Source organism: Microcebus murinus, chromosome 15 (assembly GCF_040939455.1).
Source record: "Microcebus murinus isolate Inina chromosome 15, M.murinus_Inina_mat1.0, whole genome shotgun sequence".
Lineage (NCBI taxonomy): Eukaryota > Metazoa > Chordata > Mammalia > Primates > Cheirogaleidae > Microcebus > Microcebus murinus.
Window position 1 is genome coordinate 17,211,372 of NC_134118.1, and position 18,206 is coordinate 17,229,577.

Sequence of the window (18,206 nt, forward strand, 5' to 3'; positions counted from 1 at the left end):
ATTTTTTTCCCCAAAAAGATGTTTAAATTGATTAGGAAAATTTTCATTAGGAAAGGCCATTAAACACTACTGTGTAATTTATATGGAAGAAAGCAAAGAGGCCTCAGTAACAACGCATGTTGATCAAGGATGCCACTATCCAGAAATCAGATCCCCAGGATCTCAAAAAGGATAATTATACTTAAAGCAAGACATGCTCAAACTATACCAGCTGTTGAATGATTTTTAATGCATTGTGTGTGTGTGTGTGTGTGTGTGTGTGTGTGTGTGTGTGCATGCCTGTATGTGTATTTAAATCATGGCTACTCATTGCAGGATTTGTGATTCCAAACAGAAGGACACCATGAACAGAGCCCAAACCATGTCACAACAAATGCAATGGAAAATGACAGGCATTTTCATAATTCAATGGCCTGATAACATATATTTCCTGAAATGCAAAGAATAGGTCAGCAGAGAACTTTTCAAACTTGCCACAGAGATTTTACTTCTAACCACCACCACGAGGCTAACCAAAAATCTCCCATGCAAAAACCCAACATGCAGTCAGCCATGCTTTGAGAAATCCCAGAAGCAGCCGTTGGACTTCACCGTGAATAATGTGGCAGGAAGCGCGCAAACAGCCCCAGGACGTTAGTCAATGGCATTGCTGAGATCCGAGGGACACTGATATTTCCCCTAAAGTTTGTTTTTGTTTACATGGTTTTTTTTTCCTTAGTAAAATTATGAGTAGGGAAAGAAAATCCATCAATTCTATTCAAAATGCTCTTTGACTTGCCTGCTTGTAGCCTAAGCCTTAAGACATTATATTAAGTGTAGATAGACCTAAGGACCTCTGAAGTTTTAACTACAATGTACCCACATTTTACATATATATAGGAAGGCACCCTGGGAAGACATCCTTTGAAAACTTGGAAAATCAACACAACATTGGGAGCCAATCCCAGTAACCCTTCACCTTGGTTTGCTGCTTTGACCATGACTATGTTACACCTAATCCATGAGAACAGGCCTGTCAGTGTTGACTAGGTAAAATTTTGCATTTGCACATATTTTGAAAACTAGCTAAACAAAACAAAACAAAGTTATGTGCATAAAATGTCTTCAATTTTCCTGTCAGCAAAAGTCTTTTAAAGTAAAATGGCATATTATAGCAATACTAGCCTCTTGGATGTAAGGAGCAAAGTACAGTTTGGCCCTGGAAAGTGTCTACCTAAAAGATTATGAATGGATAGCTGTGCAATTTTTAAGATTACCAATTTTAATACACTGATAATGATCTTGCTTAGCAGTAAGCTAGTAATTCGAGATGGCATAGCAAAAAGGCAGTATCTGGTTACAAATTTTGAACTGACAAGGAAATCTCCAGAAATAGTATTGTACCCAACTGCATATAAAGCAAATCAAAAGCAAGTGAAAAATTGCATATTCTTGTTCTAGGGTCGTCCTCCCTGGCCTCTGCTTTGCGAATGCTGGCAATTAGCAGTAGCTGTGCCCCATGCCACAGGATTGACAGCAGTAGCAATACCTGATAACTATCCATATCATCACCATCCTCATCATCTCTCTGGTAGGAAAAAATAAACACAAAGGACATGCATTTTGTTTCTCAAACAGCACACAGGGAAAATAATTCTTTAAGCTTAACACACACATTACAATGGACAGCTTGCATAACATCAGCATAATAAAACATTTAACTGAAGCTCAAAGAGGTTTAACAGATTTAACTCACTAGTCTGTAATTTAAATAATTTTTTTTATAAAGAAAGCAGTCATTAAAAATAAGAACCCTTAGCTGGTCCAATGGTAGTGTTTTTTTTTTTTTTTTTGAGACAGAGTCTCGCTTTGTTGCCCAGGCTAGAGTGAGTGCCCTGGCATCAGCCTAGCTCACAGCAACCTCAAACTCTTGGGCTCGAGCAATCCTTCTGCCTCAGCCTCCCAAGAAGCTGGGACTACAGGCATGTGCCACCATGCCCGGCTAATTTTTTGTATATATATTTTTAGTCGGTCAATTAATTTCTTTCTATTTTTAGTAGAGATGGGGGTCTCGCTCTTGCTCAGGCTGGTTTCGAACTCCTGACCTCGAGCAATCCACCCGCCTTGGCCTCCCAGAGTGCTAAGATTACAAGCATGAGCCACCATGCCCGGCCCGATGGTAGTGGGTTATCAGAACTTATTAACATCAGTGACACTAAAGTTGGTATACAACTCCTTTCTGCTAAAGTTGACTGGCTTAAAAAAAAAAAAAGAACTCTCTTAGATGAGGGTAGGAAGCTACATCAAGGGGCCTTGCTCCATTGTTATGCAAACAGACATCTGATTTGTTACTTAAGGATAGCCTATTTGACAGAGATTTGGGACGGGCTTAGGAAGACAGAATGGCAACACCAAAGGGACTTTGGAGATTCTCTTGCCCAATCTTGGTTTCAGTGATGAGGCAACTGAACTCCTGAAGGATAAAATGCTTGAACCCAAGGGTCACACAGATAGTAGCAGGTCAGGACCCACAGCCAGGCCTTTAGTGTTCAGCTGCCTTCCTTGCAACACACCACCCTCATGGGTGACGCTATCGCAGGGGAAAACCTGAGAAACCTCCGTACATACAAGGTCTGGTACTACACTGTTGCCATAGAAGCACAGTGCGCTATTTTGCACATACGGATCTCTCAGTATCCTCTAGGGACCATAACAATCACTTGACAAAATCACAACTGTCCCAAACACAAGGCAACATTTTACAATAATTACATGAAGTGACAATTTTGGTAAAAACATTTGGAAAAACTAGGTCAGCCTGCTGAAAACAAAAGGGTTTTGGTTGAGACAATTTTCCTTAGAAACAATAATCTGGAAACCCTCCATTTAGATTTATGACTAAATTTTTTTAGTCATAGAAAAGACATGAATCTCCTTTTTAAAAAAGTGCTTTAAAATATAGTTAAAATTATTTTCATATCTACATTTCAAAAAACACTTTTTTAAAAAAGTTTGGGGACTATAATTATGAGTTATATGACTGACTTGCTAAATAAAAGCCCAACCCTGAAGTAATTTATCTTGAATTAATGTTCCCTATTAATGTAAAAGAACCAATAGCTCTAATGTATCACTAATTTTTTTTTTTTTTTTAGACAGAGTCTCACTTTGTTGCCCAGCCTAGAGTGCCGTGGCCTAGCTCACAGCAACCTTAAACTCCTGGGCTCAAACAACCCTACTGCCTCAGCCTCCTGAGTATCTGGGACTACAGGCATGTGCCACCACGCCCGGCTAATTTTTTCTATATATTAGTTGGCCAATTAATTTGTTTCTATTTATAGTAGAGACGGGGTCTCGCTCTTGCTCAGGCTGGTTTCAAACTCCTGACCTCAAGCAATCAGCCCGCCTCAGCCTCCCAGAGTGTTAGGATTACAGGCGTGAGCCACCTCACCCAGCCTATCACTAATTTTTATACTAAGGAAGTACTTCCATTAACTGAAAACTGGCCCGAGCTTTCATGATGTAAAACTGTTGCGACATCAGCATATTCTGTCCTGGCTTCAGCTACTGCATTAGAATAATTCTATTATGTCAACAACAAAATTACTAGAAATGACTTTAAGTATGGCAGCAAAGAAAAAAAATTGTCATAGTTCAAATTTGTATGGCTGGTACTATACTCTTAAAAGAGCATCACAGCACTGGGGAAAGGCTAATATTTTAAGGCTCACATTTTGACAAAAATCAGTTTTAACCCAGAAGTAGAATTGTTTTAAAAATCCAAATATTTGGACAATTATTAAGTCTACCTCATCATTTTGGAGAGAAAAAAAAGAAACTCAAGTTTAAATTATCCAGTTAAGGTAACCATTTAGTAAAGCCAAATTAGACTAAAGGACCCAGGCCTCTTGACTCCAAGTCCAGTCCTCTCTTCATGCCAAGCCCTGCAGCTGCCCAAAAGTTGACGGCTAAGGGGGCGGGGGGACTGAACTTGTATGAGAACACCTACGATCCCGTTTCCTGCTCCATGGGCTGCAGACACACAAGGAAAAGACTGATGGAGAAGCCTCCTAAACCACAGCAGCCCCAGTCCTTGCATCTTCACTCATACACTGAATGAAGTCTGGACAGATGTTGCGAGCTGGAGGGAATTTTGGTCTTGAAGAGGGAAGGCTGTGTCTGACCAAGTGGTGCTTTCCTTAAAGCCCAATAGCCTGTGCACTGATTTTTAGCTTTCATTTTTAGCTTTGCCTGAATGTCATGGGAGTCAAAAGGAAACTGAGACAGATGTGGAATCACTCTCAAGAGTGGCTAGGCTTATGCCCAGACTCCACAAAGCAGAAATGCTTTCTGTCTGTCACGAAGGGGAAAGGGAAGTGTTTCCATCACAAATGGCAGTGAGGGAGCCGGGGCTGACAGTCTGATTCTTCCCCATATCCTATTTCCTATCTGGCAGTAAACCGGAGACTCTGTGAGGAGCATACATCCTTTTGGGCCACTGCAGGACAGGTTCCTAATCTTAAAGATTATTTTCGCAGACTACCGAATAGTTCTGACTGATAATATGAACATCAATTCTTAGAGGTTTTCATCTTTTTAGATGAGAACTTTACATAAAGTTTAGGAATAGGAGAGTATAATGGACAAAAATGATCATGAGGACAACTTTTAATTGGGGGAAAAAAAATAGCAAAGCTTTCAACAAGCTGGTTAATTATGACAGCGTATGGAAACAATTTTATGATACAAATAAAACTGGATCAAGCCAAGCAGCAATGCCAAATATCCAACATATTTTGGCATAAAGTGAAACCTGCCTAAAGTAAATGAATACTATAGCATTAAGATGTTATGTGTTTATAAATAAAATTATTATTAATCAACACTAAGTAAACATAGTATTTTAAAGCTAGAAAAAAGGCAATGGATGGAAATATGAATTGGGGGAATACACATGGTTAATGCAAGGAGTTTCTGTTCTATTTCCAAAGAGGTCCTCACCAAAGATCATTAACTCCTTCACTTCTGCATTAACCAAGCTTTGTTCAAGACCATTTCAAGTCTGTTTGTCTTACCTGGTAACTGTCCAGCCCTCTTTGGAGTTTGGTGGACCTGGCAGTTACGCAGCCGATGGATACTGACGAGATGGCTTCAACCATCAGCGGCAGTGTCCCTGAATGCTGCACAGGTTTTACCGTGACTTGCACTCTACGCGAATGACCCTGCAGAGGGGAGCAGGGGAATGTGGGTGCCAGGAATGATAATGGGGAGGGTTGGGAGAAGGAGATAAAGGAAGTGAAGAGGATTAGGGAACAAAGATACAGATGGTTAGAAAATTCCCAGAAACTGTAACAGTGGGACAGAGAGAAGACACACACACAAAAACCCAGCACAAACCTAGTACCTGTCTAAGTTGAAAGATGCCTCCTGTGTTGACATCTTTTGCCTGATGAAGTTCCACTGCAGCATATTCCCCTAACTCATTCAACTCTAATATGGAGATCCACATTTCTATTCTTCGAGTTACTTCGTTCCACCTGCAAAAACACATCCCAACAAGCAGCGATGTCATCGTCCAGGGACACTATCAGTAATAGTAATAAGTTACCATTCACTGGGCACTTACTATGAGCTAGGCACTGCACCATGTATGTTGCATAAATGATTTCCTTATTTAACTCTCAAAACAACCCTAACTATTAGTTTATTTATTTTATTGAGTTATAACTTACGTTCAGTGAAATACCCAAATCTTTTTTTTTTTTTTTTGAGACAGAATCTCGCTTTGTTGCCTAGGCTAGAATGAGTGCCGTGGCATCAGCCTAGCTCACAGCAACCTCAAACTCCTGGGCTCAAGCAATCCTTCTGCCTCAGCCTCCCAAGTGGCTGGGACTACAGGCATGCGCCACCATGCCCGGCTAATTTTTTCTATATATATTATTTGGCCAATTAATTTCTTTCTATTTATAGTAGAGACGGGGTCTCGCTCTTGCTCAGGCTGGTTTCGAACTCCTGACCTCGAGCAATCTGCCCGCCTCGGCCGCCCCGAGAGCTAGGATTACAGGCGTGAGCCACCGCGCCCGGCCAGAAATACCCAAATCTTGAGCATAGAGTTCAGTGACTTTTGACAACCACACCCACCTGTGTTACCCACCCCACCCCCCTCAGTTTGTTCATATCCCTCCCCATTCAATTTCCACACTCTGGTAGTAGCTGTGTAGCTCAGAGATTAGGTTTGCCTGTTCTGGAACGTCATATAAATGGAATCACGCAGAATGTACTATTTTGTATCTGGCTTCTTTCATTCAGCATAATGTTCCTGAGAATCATCTAAATGAGTATCAATGGTTCTTTTCTTTTTTAATGCTCAGTAATATTCTATTCATAAATAATACTGATGATTTGTTTATCCATTCGCCCAATGAAGGACATCTGGGTTGTCTGTGGTTTGGGGATACCACGAATAAAACTGCCATGAACATTGTGTACAACTCTGTTTGTGGACTTAAGTTTTCATTTCTCTTGAGTAAATACCTAGGAGTAAATACTTGCGTCAAAGAAGAGGTGAAATGATCAACTTTACAAAAAACTGCCAGTTTTCCCCCAGATTGTGGCTTGCTCATTCATTTTCAGAATGATGTCTTTTGGTGAGCACATGCTTTTAATTTTGATTAAGTCTAACTTTTAAAAAAAATTTTTAAATTTTTTGAGACAGAGTCTCACTTTGTTGCCCAAGCTAGAGTGCTATGGCGTCAGCCTAGCTCACAGCAACCTCAAACTCCTGGGCTCAAGCAATCCTTCTGCCTCAGCCTCCTGAGTAGCTGGGACTACAGGCATGCGCCATCATGCCCAGCTTATTTTTTCTATATATTTTTAGCTGTCCAACTAATTTCTATTTTTAGTAGAGACAGGGTCTCGCTCTTGCTCAGGCTGGTCTGGAACTCCTGAGCTCAAACGATCCACCCGCCTCGGCCTCCCAGAGTGCTAGGATTACAGGCATGAGCCACCACGCCTGGCCTTGATTAAGTCTAACTTAAACATTTTTTTTCTTCTATGGTTAGTGCTTTCTGTGGCTCTTCTGAGAATATGTGACTATCTCAAAACTGTATTTTCTTTCATAAGCTTTTGCATTTAAGGTTAAGATCAATATCAAATTAACATTTGTGTACAGTGTGAAGATCAAAAAAATTTTTTTTCCATACAGATAGGCAGTTGTCTCATATCATTTGTTGCTAGGACTTACCTTTCCCTATTGAATTTCTCTGGTGTCTGGTAGTTTCTGTTATCAGTCTCATTTTCCAAAGGAGAAAACAGGCTCAGAGAGATTAAGTAACCTGTCCAAAGTAACAGCAGCAGTCCCAGGGTTCAAAGCCTGTATTCTGAACTAAGTGCTAATCTTGACCCTGTGTCTAAAGCTCATAGCCAAGTACAAACCTATCATGTAGTGTTCTTGTCTTAGCATGAAGAGAATCAACCTCCCACATGGAGCTACCATTTCCAGCACACCGGTGGCCCCATACTTCAATTGCGAGTGCTCCATCTGAAATGAACTCCAGAAATTCTTCTGTTACATTCACCACATAGTCCTGGGATAATCGGGAGGAAGGAAAGTGCAATAAGAATTATGTATGTACATGATATACTTTATGCTCGTAACTGATGTGTCTGGAGAATTGGTATTGAATTTATAGCATCAGCAGAACAGAAAATGTGATGTATTTTATGCATGTCAATAAAGGAATGACCTGTTCTTACTCTACAGAAAATGGAAATTAGAAGTCAAGCACCCTTTGTGTTCCAAAAATAGGGTCTCAAACATTTTGTAATTTTCATTGAAATTATTAGGAGGCTTGGAGCTATTAGATAATCTATCTTCCAATACTCTATTTAATATAGCACTGAATAAATGATACAAGTTGTCAATGGATGAGTGATCAACTGATAGCTCTGTTGGTAACTGATTTATTCTTCTTTAATAAAGTTGCATAAACCAGTGGAGGGGAAAAAGAACTATGCATCAAAGAGCCCATGAAATTTCCTTTTGACCTTTCAACTGTATGTAGATTTACTTTGGGGTATATTATTCTGATGTCAACCTTAAACTCATCTCTTATGTTTTACAGGAAGCCATAAAGAATCACAGAATATAAGATCTGGAAGGGAAATTCCGAAGTAATTTAATTCAACCCCCTTTTTCCACAAAGAGGGGAAGTGATGAAAGCAACTTGTCCAAAGTCACATGGCTAGTTAGTTGCAGAGCTGAATCCACATTCTCTTAGGCTTGATTCTCGGTCCCACACTACCATTCTGACTTTTAACTGGCATGGACTAATTTGGCAAATCATTCTTTGCCATGGCTTAGGAGACTAAGAATAGAGTTAAATTTTGTATGATTATCTTCATGATATTACGTTTTTCTCTTAAGCTCTCCCGCCCCAATTCCTCATTCTAAAACACAAAGAGATGACTGTGAGGAACGAATAGTGCATTGTCAGAACAACGCAGTAGGGAAGGAAGCAAGCTGATTTTCTTTCCATCAGCCTCTCAGTGGAACCTCAGGTGGAAGATGTCTCTATGCCTTTAAGTTCAAGAAACAGCTGTGCTATATTGATTAACCTTACACTCTCTATTTTTTTACTTATTTTATTTGGAGACAGACCCAGAATTTTAGAAGGAGAAGAAATGTACAGATCAAGTATAATCTATACATTTTAAGAGATGAAAAAACTCCAAGGTCACACAGTGAACCCAGAGGCTCTGGGACTAGTATTCATTAAAACAGCTGCTAAAGAGGATGCACTTAAAATTCAGATTTCATCCTTGTAAATAAGCAGCTTTGTGGATTCACAAGAAGATGGAAAATACTTAAAAGAATAGTCAGAGATAAAAAAAACGATTAATAAAGATTTTGAGAAACAGATTGGCAAATACAGGTAAAGAAATGTAGGCTGGCTGTTTTCAGAAAAAGAAATACTTGACAGCCTTTACCTATGTGAAATTTTATAGGTGGTGATATGGATTTGTTTCCTAAGCATAGAATCAGAAAGAGTAGGCACAATTTGCCAAAGAACGGGTCTTGAGTATCTTTGAAGGATTATTCAAAGAAGAACAAAATTACAGAGGGAAGGGAGCTGGTCATTCAGAAATGACTTGCTGGCAGTCCCATGTGAAAGCCAAGAGGGTAGGTGATGTCTCAAGGTAAGTCCAACCACATTCACCACAAATTCACCTTTCTCATTTTATATTTTCTTAAAAACTCATACGATATGTTAGAATGCTATGTTATATTCAAAATAATGAGAAATCTCTTCAGCAACTTACATGTTAAGATGCCCACAATTCTGCAGTATGTACAATGTGATCTCATTTTTGTATAAAATTTTTAAAGGTAGGTGTGCATGACATAAAAGCATGTATTTATGTCCATTGTCCATTTGTGTGTGTGTATAAATATGTTTATCACACACATATGAAAGTTGTAGAGCATAGTAAATAACTTATTAAAATATGTAATCAACAAACTGTCATTGGTGGGTTATACCTCTGGGGAATAAGATTGCTGGTAGAGATCTTTCAGATTTTATTTTAAATATTTCTAAATTATTTGAATTTGTAATGAAGTACATTTTTGATGTTAAAAGGTCTAATAAACATATTATGCTTAAAATAATTCTCATGGAGAAAATAGATTTTTGAACCGTCTAACTCTGCTGCCCCCGACGTAGCTCGCTTTGTAACGGTGTCTGTACCTTACAGTGGGAGAAGGTCACCGTGTACTGGGCATCCTTGGACTGTGGTGAAGGCACCTCTGGGTCCACCACGGGGGCAGCCACGGTCGACTCGCACTGGTCCCAGAACGTATATTGACAGAAGACGAAATTTGAAAGGTTTAAGGGCAGCCCGGTTGCCTCTTTAATTTTTACCTGAAGAAATTTAAAAAATGCAAATAAAATCCCCAAAAAGAAAACATTAAACGTTCTTTTCTTATTTCAGCCACCTCAAATTTAAGAGTAAACAATGAAATAAATAAATCAGTCATCCATTTGACATCTGAAAATATTTGACACCATGTCAACTAAGGGCCCTGTGTACAACGAAACCTGCCCCATAGTTCTATAACTACAAGTATATAAACTTGGTGACGAATGCACACATCCCTGTAAAATCTTCCTAATGACCAATTTATGATATAGATGCGAATTTTCCTAGAAAAACATAATCCACTAAGCAACATATGCTTCTCAAGTGCCAAATATATAAATGCTTTTGCAATTTGACACAACTATCACTAGAAAGTGTGCGCTAAAAAAAGTACTGCCCATCATTGTATCTGTTGTCATAAAATTCAATTTTTATTACGCTGGATGAAAACCTCTCTTAAAAGATTTTCTGTAAAAATGGTTTTGCATGGAAAAGGTCATTGACATGAGCCTCCTCGTCACTGTCCCCTCACCCGGCATGTCAGTTTTTTGACTCGGTGAATGATTTCCCCACTGCTGTCTACGACTTCAAGGCTCCCACTTTCACTGGAGTTCTCCGAAGAGTCATCCTCCACCACACGCTCCGGAACAGCTCCTGTAACGCGCCTCACTTCCACATGGAGACGCCCTGCAACCTGGGTCAAGGAATGGGAACACCTTGGAGTTAAAAGCATCCCGTGGGCAGCACTGACCCGAGACAGAAGCGCACTCTACCACAGCCCTGGGGTGGCAGGGCTGCTGCTTGGTCATCTTCAGCATTGGGAGTTCCACCACCACCAGAGCTGGTCCATTCTACCGCTTGCCCCTGCAATCATCCTGCCTTGCTTTGAGCCGAATTTGCCTCCCTGAAACTACCTTCTGGAGTCATTCTCAGTCTCACCCTTCTTCTACAGGACAGCCTAGAAACAGCTTAAAGGCAGCTATCATATTCTACCTGGAGCCATCTATTTTCCATGTCTGTTTGTATATTCACTCACATGTGTTTAATCAAATGCTCCATTCATTTATTCATTTGATCAAACAGCTAGCCTTGTGGGGTAGTGAGATAAAGCACGGGCTCTGCTGTCAGGGAACTCACAAAGGGAGAAAGAGGTGTAAAAACCCAGTAACATCCAGTGTAGACCAGCTGCTATAACAGAGATACATGCAGGATGTTATGTGACAAATCTATCCACTCAACAAGTATTTACCAAGAACCAATTATGCCAGGAACTGTGCTAAGCAGTACATTTACAGCAGCGAGCCAAACAGACGAGGTCCCTGGGCTTATGAAGCTTCTATTCTTGGGAGTAGAGAATGGGTATGCAATTCAGACTGTGGCTGGGAGCAGGATGAAAAGAGCTCTCTGAGGTGGTGCCATCAGTCCTATTCCATGAGGAACAGTGTGTACAAAGCCTTATAGATATGAGGAACCAGTTCTTGTAAAACTGTTTTTTATTCACTCTCACTATTGTGGTGGCTCTCTGGATAGGAGCCAGTTTAACAGTATTTCCCTTAAAGCTGGTTGCACAGAACTGAATTAGAGTATAAGAATTATCCTGAAACTTGCATTTTTGGAATGCTTTAATTGCCTGAGTTATCCTTCATCACACAGTTTAAGGTTGTAATGACTACAGTTTTGAAAGTCACACATGTTCCGGTCATGCTGCTGTCATCTCAAATAGTGAAGGTGATTTTTTTTTTCTTTTCTTTTTTTTTTTTTTGAAAGTGAGTCTCGCTTTCTTGCCCAGGCTAGAGTGAGTGCCATGGCGTCAGCCTAGCTCACAGCAACCTCAACCTCCTGGGTTCAAGCAATCCTCCTGCCTCAGGCTCCTGAATAGCGGGGACTACAGGCATGCACCACCATGCCCGGCTAATGTTTTCTGTATATATTAGCTGGCCAATTAATTTGTTTCTATTTTTAGTAGAGACGGGGTCTCACTCTTGCTCAGGCTGGTCTCGAACTCCTGACCTCAAGCAATCTGCCCGCCTCGGCCTCCCAGAGTGCTAGGATTACAGGCGTGAGCCACCGTGCCTGGCCTGTGAAGGTGATTTTTAAAGGTAGCTCAGACCCACCTTCCACACAGCAACTGGCACTGATACCAAGGACCTGAGAGAAATTAACTGATGATATCTGACAAGTAAGACATATATGGAGGAAGTAGGAAGAGGAAAGAAAAAAGGAAATAAGAGAAATCGGTTAGAACATAGTGGTTTTTGCCTGGGCGTGGTGGCTGACCCGTGTAATCCTAGCATTCTGGGAGCCCAAGGTAAGAGGATCGCTTGAAGTCAGGAGTTTGAGACCAGCCCGAGCAAGAATGAGAACCCATTTCTACTAAAAATATAAAAATTAGCCTGGTGTGGTGGTGTGTGCCTGTAGTCCCAGCTACTCAGGAGGCTGAAGCAGGAGGATCACTTGAGCCCAGGAGTTTCAGGTTGCTGTGAGCTATGATGATGCCACAGCACTCACTCTAGCCTGGGCATCAGAGTGAGACTCTGTCTCAAAAAAAAAAAAAAAGTGGCCCTTGAGATTTTTTTTTAATGCTTTTGGAGAATCTAATATATTTTAATATAATTTCAGGGGATTCATGAAATACCTAAAGCACACCACAGATGCAATCCTCCCGCCTCGGCCTCCTAGAGTGCTAGGATTACAGGCATGAGACACTGCACCCCAAGGGCCAATATATTTAAATAACTGAAGGACTGTGAGTTTAAAAGGAAGGTGACAGTGGGTTATTTAAGCTTGGTTTCTCTGAATACTTTCAATTTCAAACAATCTTCCCAAGTTCTTTCTTGTAAAGACTATTTGGGGGCCAGGAAGGAACTAGAACATACCACAAAGGTATGAAATTACCTTTAAAAAGAGAAATCAATACAGGGCACAGAGGTGAATCTGATTCCCAAAATATTTTCAATATGATTAAAACAAAGAAAAAATGTGTAAATCACAAAAACATGTTCTAATAATCCTTTAAGACCATGACTTCATTTTCATTGCTTCTACTAATAATATCAATTATTGGTAGAGGAAAAGAATGCAGACCCCGACTATTTGCCCTAGTTTCTTGATATACCTTAAGAACATAGCTTAAATTGAATGAAAAATAAAAAACAACAAAAAACCTTGAGCCACCCTCATTCTCAGAGGCTGGCCTAGCCTTACCTCCCCCTGCTGGCTGATAATAGGAACTGCATACTGAAGTTGCACATCACAGAAGAGGCATTCCAAGAACACATTCGCCACCCCGATTAGGTTGTGATTCTCTTGGGCTTCATAGAAAGGGTCACCCCGTTTCCCGTAGAGTCTTTTTTCCTGAGTAGTAGGAGGGGCCAGTGGGTGGGAAAGTGGGAAACAAAACATCAATCTAAGTCATACTATTTAAAACTAGCACTTAAAAAAATTTCAAACAAGGCATCTACCCAAGCAAGCAAGAAGTAAAATTAGAATGTCACATAAATAAAACAAAATTAAGCTCACTAGGAGACTAGTTTGTTAGCGAACTAAGTGACACTTGTGTGGAGGACTTTTCTTCAGGTCCTGTCTTGACTTCCCCAGCACCCCTCAACCTGTAGCCCTTTTCATATCATTCCCTTTGCCAAGTCTTCTTTTCCATCACTAATGTCCAAGGATGGATTATGTACACTAAAACTACTCTTAGCAATCTACCCAGCCACGATCATAGCTGGAGGCACATGAACATACGCTAATGAATACAAAATTCCTGTTGGCTTCAGCCAAGGGACCAATTTTTCACATCACTGACAAAACAGCATAAATTTACTTGATTCACTTCATTTCACTTGAAATATAGTAAAAATGAAGCCAAACAAGAATCTGAATTTACGTTCTCTTCATTTAGTTTCCATCTGTGCAAAGATCACATGTTATATTTCTGATCCAACTTAGCACTTCTTTCAAGATCACTTTTATTTCATTTTCCTAATATAAATGTATCACGGGCACATCTGTGTGTGTGTGTGTGTGCACGCGCGAGCACACATGTTCTCATGGTCAAATCACTTATGCTCTCTGCTTTTAATATAACCAAATCTCAACAGTTTCTCTTTTACCTCAGGAACTTTTTCCTTCCATTCTTGATAAAGTTCTCTCATATCAATTAATTTATTCTCCAGCTTTTCAATGGTCCAAACTTGGGTACTCTTCCCTTTCCTCCTCACTTGGATAGCTGGCTCACTCACTATTGCACCTCTCTGCATGAGGAAGAAAAACAAATAAAATAAACGTTTTTACAACTTCTTTTTGATTGCTAAAGCAATATATACGATAGTAAAGTAGTTTAAGTTTGCAAAACACACAAAGGTATAAAAAGAAGATCAAATTCTATCACCTAGAGAATATTCTGGTTTCTTTTCTATACAGCTTCCATGCAGACTCATGCACACACTTTTTGTTTTATCACACTCAGGACCAAATAAAAATAAAATTTCATATCCAAATCCTCTCCCCAGTTTTTACATTTTTCTTGTGTCGTTAAATATTTTTCATAAACAAGATTTTTTTTTTAATGGCAACAATAGCAATCCATCCTGTGGATTTATCACACATTTGACTAATTGTCCTATTGTTCAACTTCATGGCTGTCTCAAATTTTTGCTAGTGTAAAGGCCATTATAATAGGCATCCCTCCTTGTATATAAATCTCTATGTCTACACACTTAGAATAAATTTCTCAAAGGGGAACTACTTAGTCAAAAGACTGATAAGATAGTCCCTGTCTCACTTTGTAGCTTGCTTGCTGGAGTACAAAATGAATGGATGAAAAACTGTTTTCTTCAAAGTTTATCCCCACAGGAAAAATTCTTAAAGTTGAAGTGACAGGAAATTTCCAAATGCCTGCAAAGAGTTCTTCTGTGTATGTAAAGATAGGTATCATTAAAAAGTCTTCCTTTCTTGTGGAATTCATTCTTTAAAAAGTACTATAACGAACATATCTCCCATTTCAGAAAGAGGTATTTATATGTAAGGAAAAGCAAGCAGGATTATGTACATATATTTCCGGTTTCACTGTTTTAAAGAAAGCATTTAAATTAACAAGTCTTTCAGCCACCAAAATTCTGCATATCTAAGGGCATGATTTATATAGTTTTCCTACCCAAGGAGGTGTACAGAGGAAGCCTTAAAAGAATAAACACCTCTAGGTCATGTCAGGATCGCCTCATGGATGCTTTGGGATTTTAGTATTAGATTTCATTTTATAATACAGTATTAACTATTGGACACCCTGTTCTCACTTTCTTTAAGAACATTTTTACCTTTCTGTTGGCACTGAGGTTTGCAGCAGGGATCTGAAGAGTCACTTGGTAATCAGTAAGTTTGCTCATTTCTTCAGCTAAGAAGTTTGCTTCCCTCACCAAGGTATTAGCTTTCACTAGCTGCTCTCGCAGCTTTGCCAGGCTCTGTCGGAAGAGTTCATCCCTGTGGAGTCGCAGAAAAGGAAAGGAGAAAATCTGAAAGAAAACTGCAATCCTGTTTCTAAGTCAGTAGTCCTATTAGAAAATGGCAGAAAACTCCTTTCAGGCAATATTTTCCAATCTATTTCACCATACCACTTACCTTTCCCTCTGCCCACAGATGGGCTATCTGCTGAGAACCACTGATGGGGAGTGAATTGTGGAGGGACTTAACTGAAAACCAGGCTTTATTTTTATTTATTTATTTTTGGAGATAGCATTTTGCTCTGTTGCTTGGGCATGAGTACAGAAGCATGATCATAGCTCACTGTAGCTTCAAACTCCTGGGCTCAAGAATCCTCCTACCCTAGCCTCCTGGACACCACTCCCAGCTAAATTTTCTCTATATATATTTTGTAGAGATGGAGTCTCACTAAGTTGTTCAGGCTGATCTTGGACTCTTGACCTCAAAAGTGGTCCTCATACCTCGGCCTCCCAAAGTGCTAGGATTACAGGTATGACCCACTGTGCCCAATCAACCAGGTTCTAAATTATGTAACATTTGAAAACAAATTTTGATATGAGGATGTAAAAAACCAATAAAGGAACAGTTTAGGAACAAGAAATGATGATTATGACTTTTGTGTGCTATATGAGGGTAGGCTGGGGAGGGGCTGGCAGGTTGGTAGAGAGACCTGGAGTTAGGAGAAGAAAGTGTTTGCCGTGAGTTTTTCAGTCGGTAAAAGTCATACTGTGATAAGGTACTTCTGTAGCAGCAGGAATTCTTTTTTTCAACTCAATATATAATAGCACTTGCTGACAAAAAGCAACACCCTGACCTGGTCACAACTATTATATGTTCTCTCAGCCGCATGTCTTTAGCCTCCATAGCATTTGCCATAGTTATAACTTTTTGTTTATTTGTATAATTATCCGACTCTTATCTGATGTCTCCCCTACTAGGCTGTAAGTGACCCTGGGGCAGGCACCATGTCTTTTTTGCTTGCACTGCACTTAGTTCCTGGCCAATGCATGGCCCATCAAAGGATATTTAAAAAAAAAAAAAAGGCTCACTGAATGAATGAAAAGGGAAAGAGTCCTTCTGGATTTCACACTTGAATCTGGGTTCAAAGGCGCCCAGTCTAGCGATTGCTCTGTGCCTTAGCTTCTCTTTTCTACCATTTACATGCAGACTGCCCTTACTTCACAGGAAAATGATGAGTTTGGAACATCCAAATCCCTACTCCTTCCTTGTCACTGTATGGGTGACAGAGGCGGCACACTGAGAGGAGGCTAATGTAAAGACGATGGTTTTTAAAAATGCTATCACTGTTTTTCCAGGCACCCAGGCTTGGATTTGTTCAGTCTCTTCTCTCTTCCACAATCTCCAAAAAGAAAGCCTGTTGACTTTTCCTTTAAAGTATCTCCTAAATCTCTCTCTTCTGTTTTCTCCTACACCTTGCTCTGGTCCCTCAAACCCTCACAAACATCTCATACCACCCAGGCTCTTGGTCCCTCACACCCTCCCAACAATCTCATACCATACAGGCTCTTCTTGCTCCACGGCAAGATAGAGTTTATCAACCCCTGCCTTCCTCAGGCGACTGCTCAGCTCAAGACCTTGCAGGGCTCCGTGTCTCCCGCAGGATAAATCCCAGATACTCCCGGCTGTAGGCCTCCCACATGCCCTATCTGATAGTTTGGGACTTAATTCTCCCTACTCCTCTAGAAATCACCTTCTAGACTACACAAAACAGTTCTTTTGCTACACCTCAATACATCTTACTCTTCTCCATTGCCTCCCATCTGTTCATGGCAACGCACCCAAAATGCCCTCCTGCCTTCTCTCTGCCTACCAGACTCCACCTTTCTTCTTCTTCTTTTTTTTTTTGAGACAGAGTCTCACTCTGTTGTCCGGGCTAGAGTGCCGTGGCATCAGCCTAGCTCATAGCAACCTCAAACTCCTGGGCTCAAGCCATCCTCCTGCCTCAGCCTCCCGAGTAGCTGGGACTACAGGCACGTGCCACCATACCTGGCTAATTTTTTTCTATTTTTAGTTGTTTGGCTAATTTCTTTCTATTTATAGTAGAGACGGGTCTCGCTCTTGCTCAGGCTGGTCTTGAACCCCTGAGCTCAAACAATCCGCCCACCTCGGCCTCCCAGAGTGCTAGGATTACAGGCGTGAGCCACCGCACCCAGCCAGACTCCACCTTTCAGATGCACTTTAAGTCCTGCCTCCTCCCTGAAAATCTATGCAGAAGACTCCACTGGGGTCTCAGCCGTCACCGAACAACCACCAAACTTATTGTGCCCTCTGCCCACTTGGCAATCCCACGCTTGCTGGCCCTTTCAACATAGTCACACAATCAATACACAATATTTACTAAGCGCCTACCATGTGACAGCATTGTTCTAGGCACTGGGGGTGACTTCAATGAATAAAATGGATTCCTTGTCCCCTGGTACTTAATTTCCAGGGGAGGAGATAAACAACAAATGAATAACCATATAATTATAACACTTCCTATCGTTGAATGAAACTGCTATTTACTATTATGATTTAATTTTTCACTTATTTATATCTTGTTCCACACTGCAGCCTAAGTATATAGGGAGAATAAAAGACATCTGTAGCTTTCTTTATAATTCTTAGCTCTTCACACCACTTGATGCTCAGCCCATCAACATGTATGTAGGTAAGAATCTTTCATTATTTCACAACCCATCAACATTTACTTACATAATTATCTCAGCTTCTTTATAACCACCATCATTAATGGCATCTTAATTTTATCCAGCAACAGAAATCTGATGAAATCAACATTGAAACTACCTTATCTCTTTCAATGACAT

The 18,206-nt window shown here is 40.3% G+C and overlaps 1 protein-coding gene across 1 annotated transcript in view; it reads right to left on the reverse strand.

Annotated features, from left to right (window-relative positions):
- KIF13A (kinesin family member 13A) overlaps positions 1-18,206 on the reverse strand; it is a 198,487-nt gene that overhangs the window by 27,166 nt on the left and 153,115 nt on the right. The window contains 9 exon segments of the mRNA XM_020280123.2: positions 1,529-1,567; positions 5,055-5,201; positions 5,384-5,516; positions 7,414-7,565; positions 9,729-9,902; positions 10,433-10,594; positions 13,105-13,254; positions 14,013-14,153; positions 15,216-15,378. Of these exon segments, the coding sequence (XP_020135712.2) occupies positions 1,529-1,567; positions 5,055-5,201; positions 5,384-5,516; positions 7,414-7,565; positions 9,729-9,902; positions 10,433-10,594; positions 13,105-13,254; positions 14,013-14,153; positions 15,216-15,378 (1,261 nt within the window).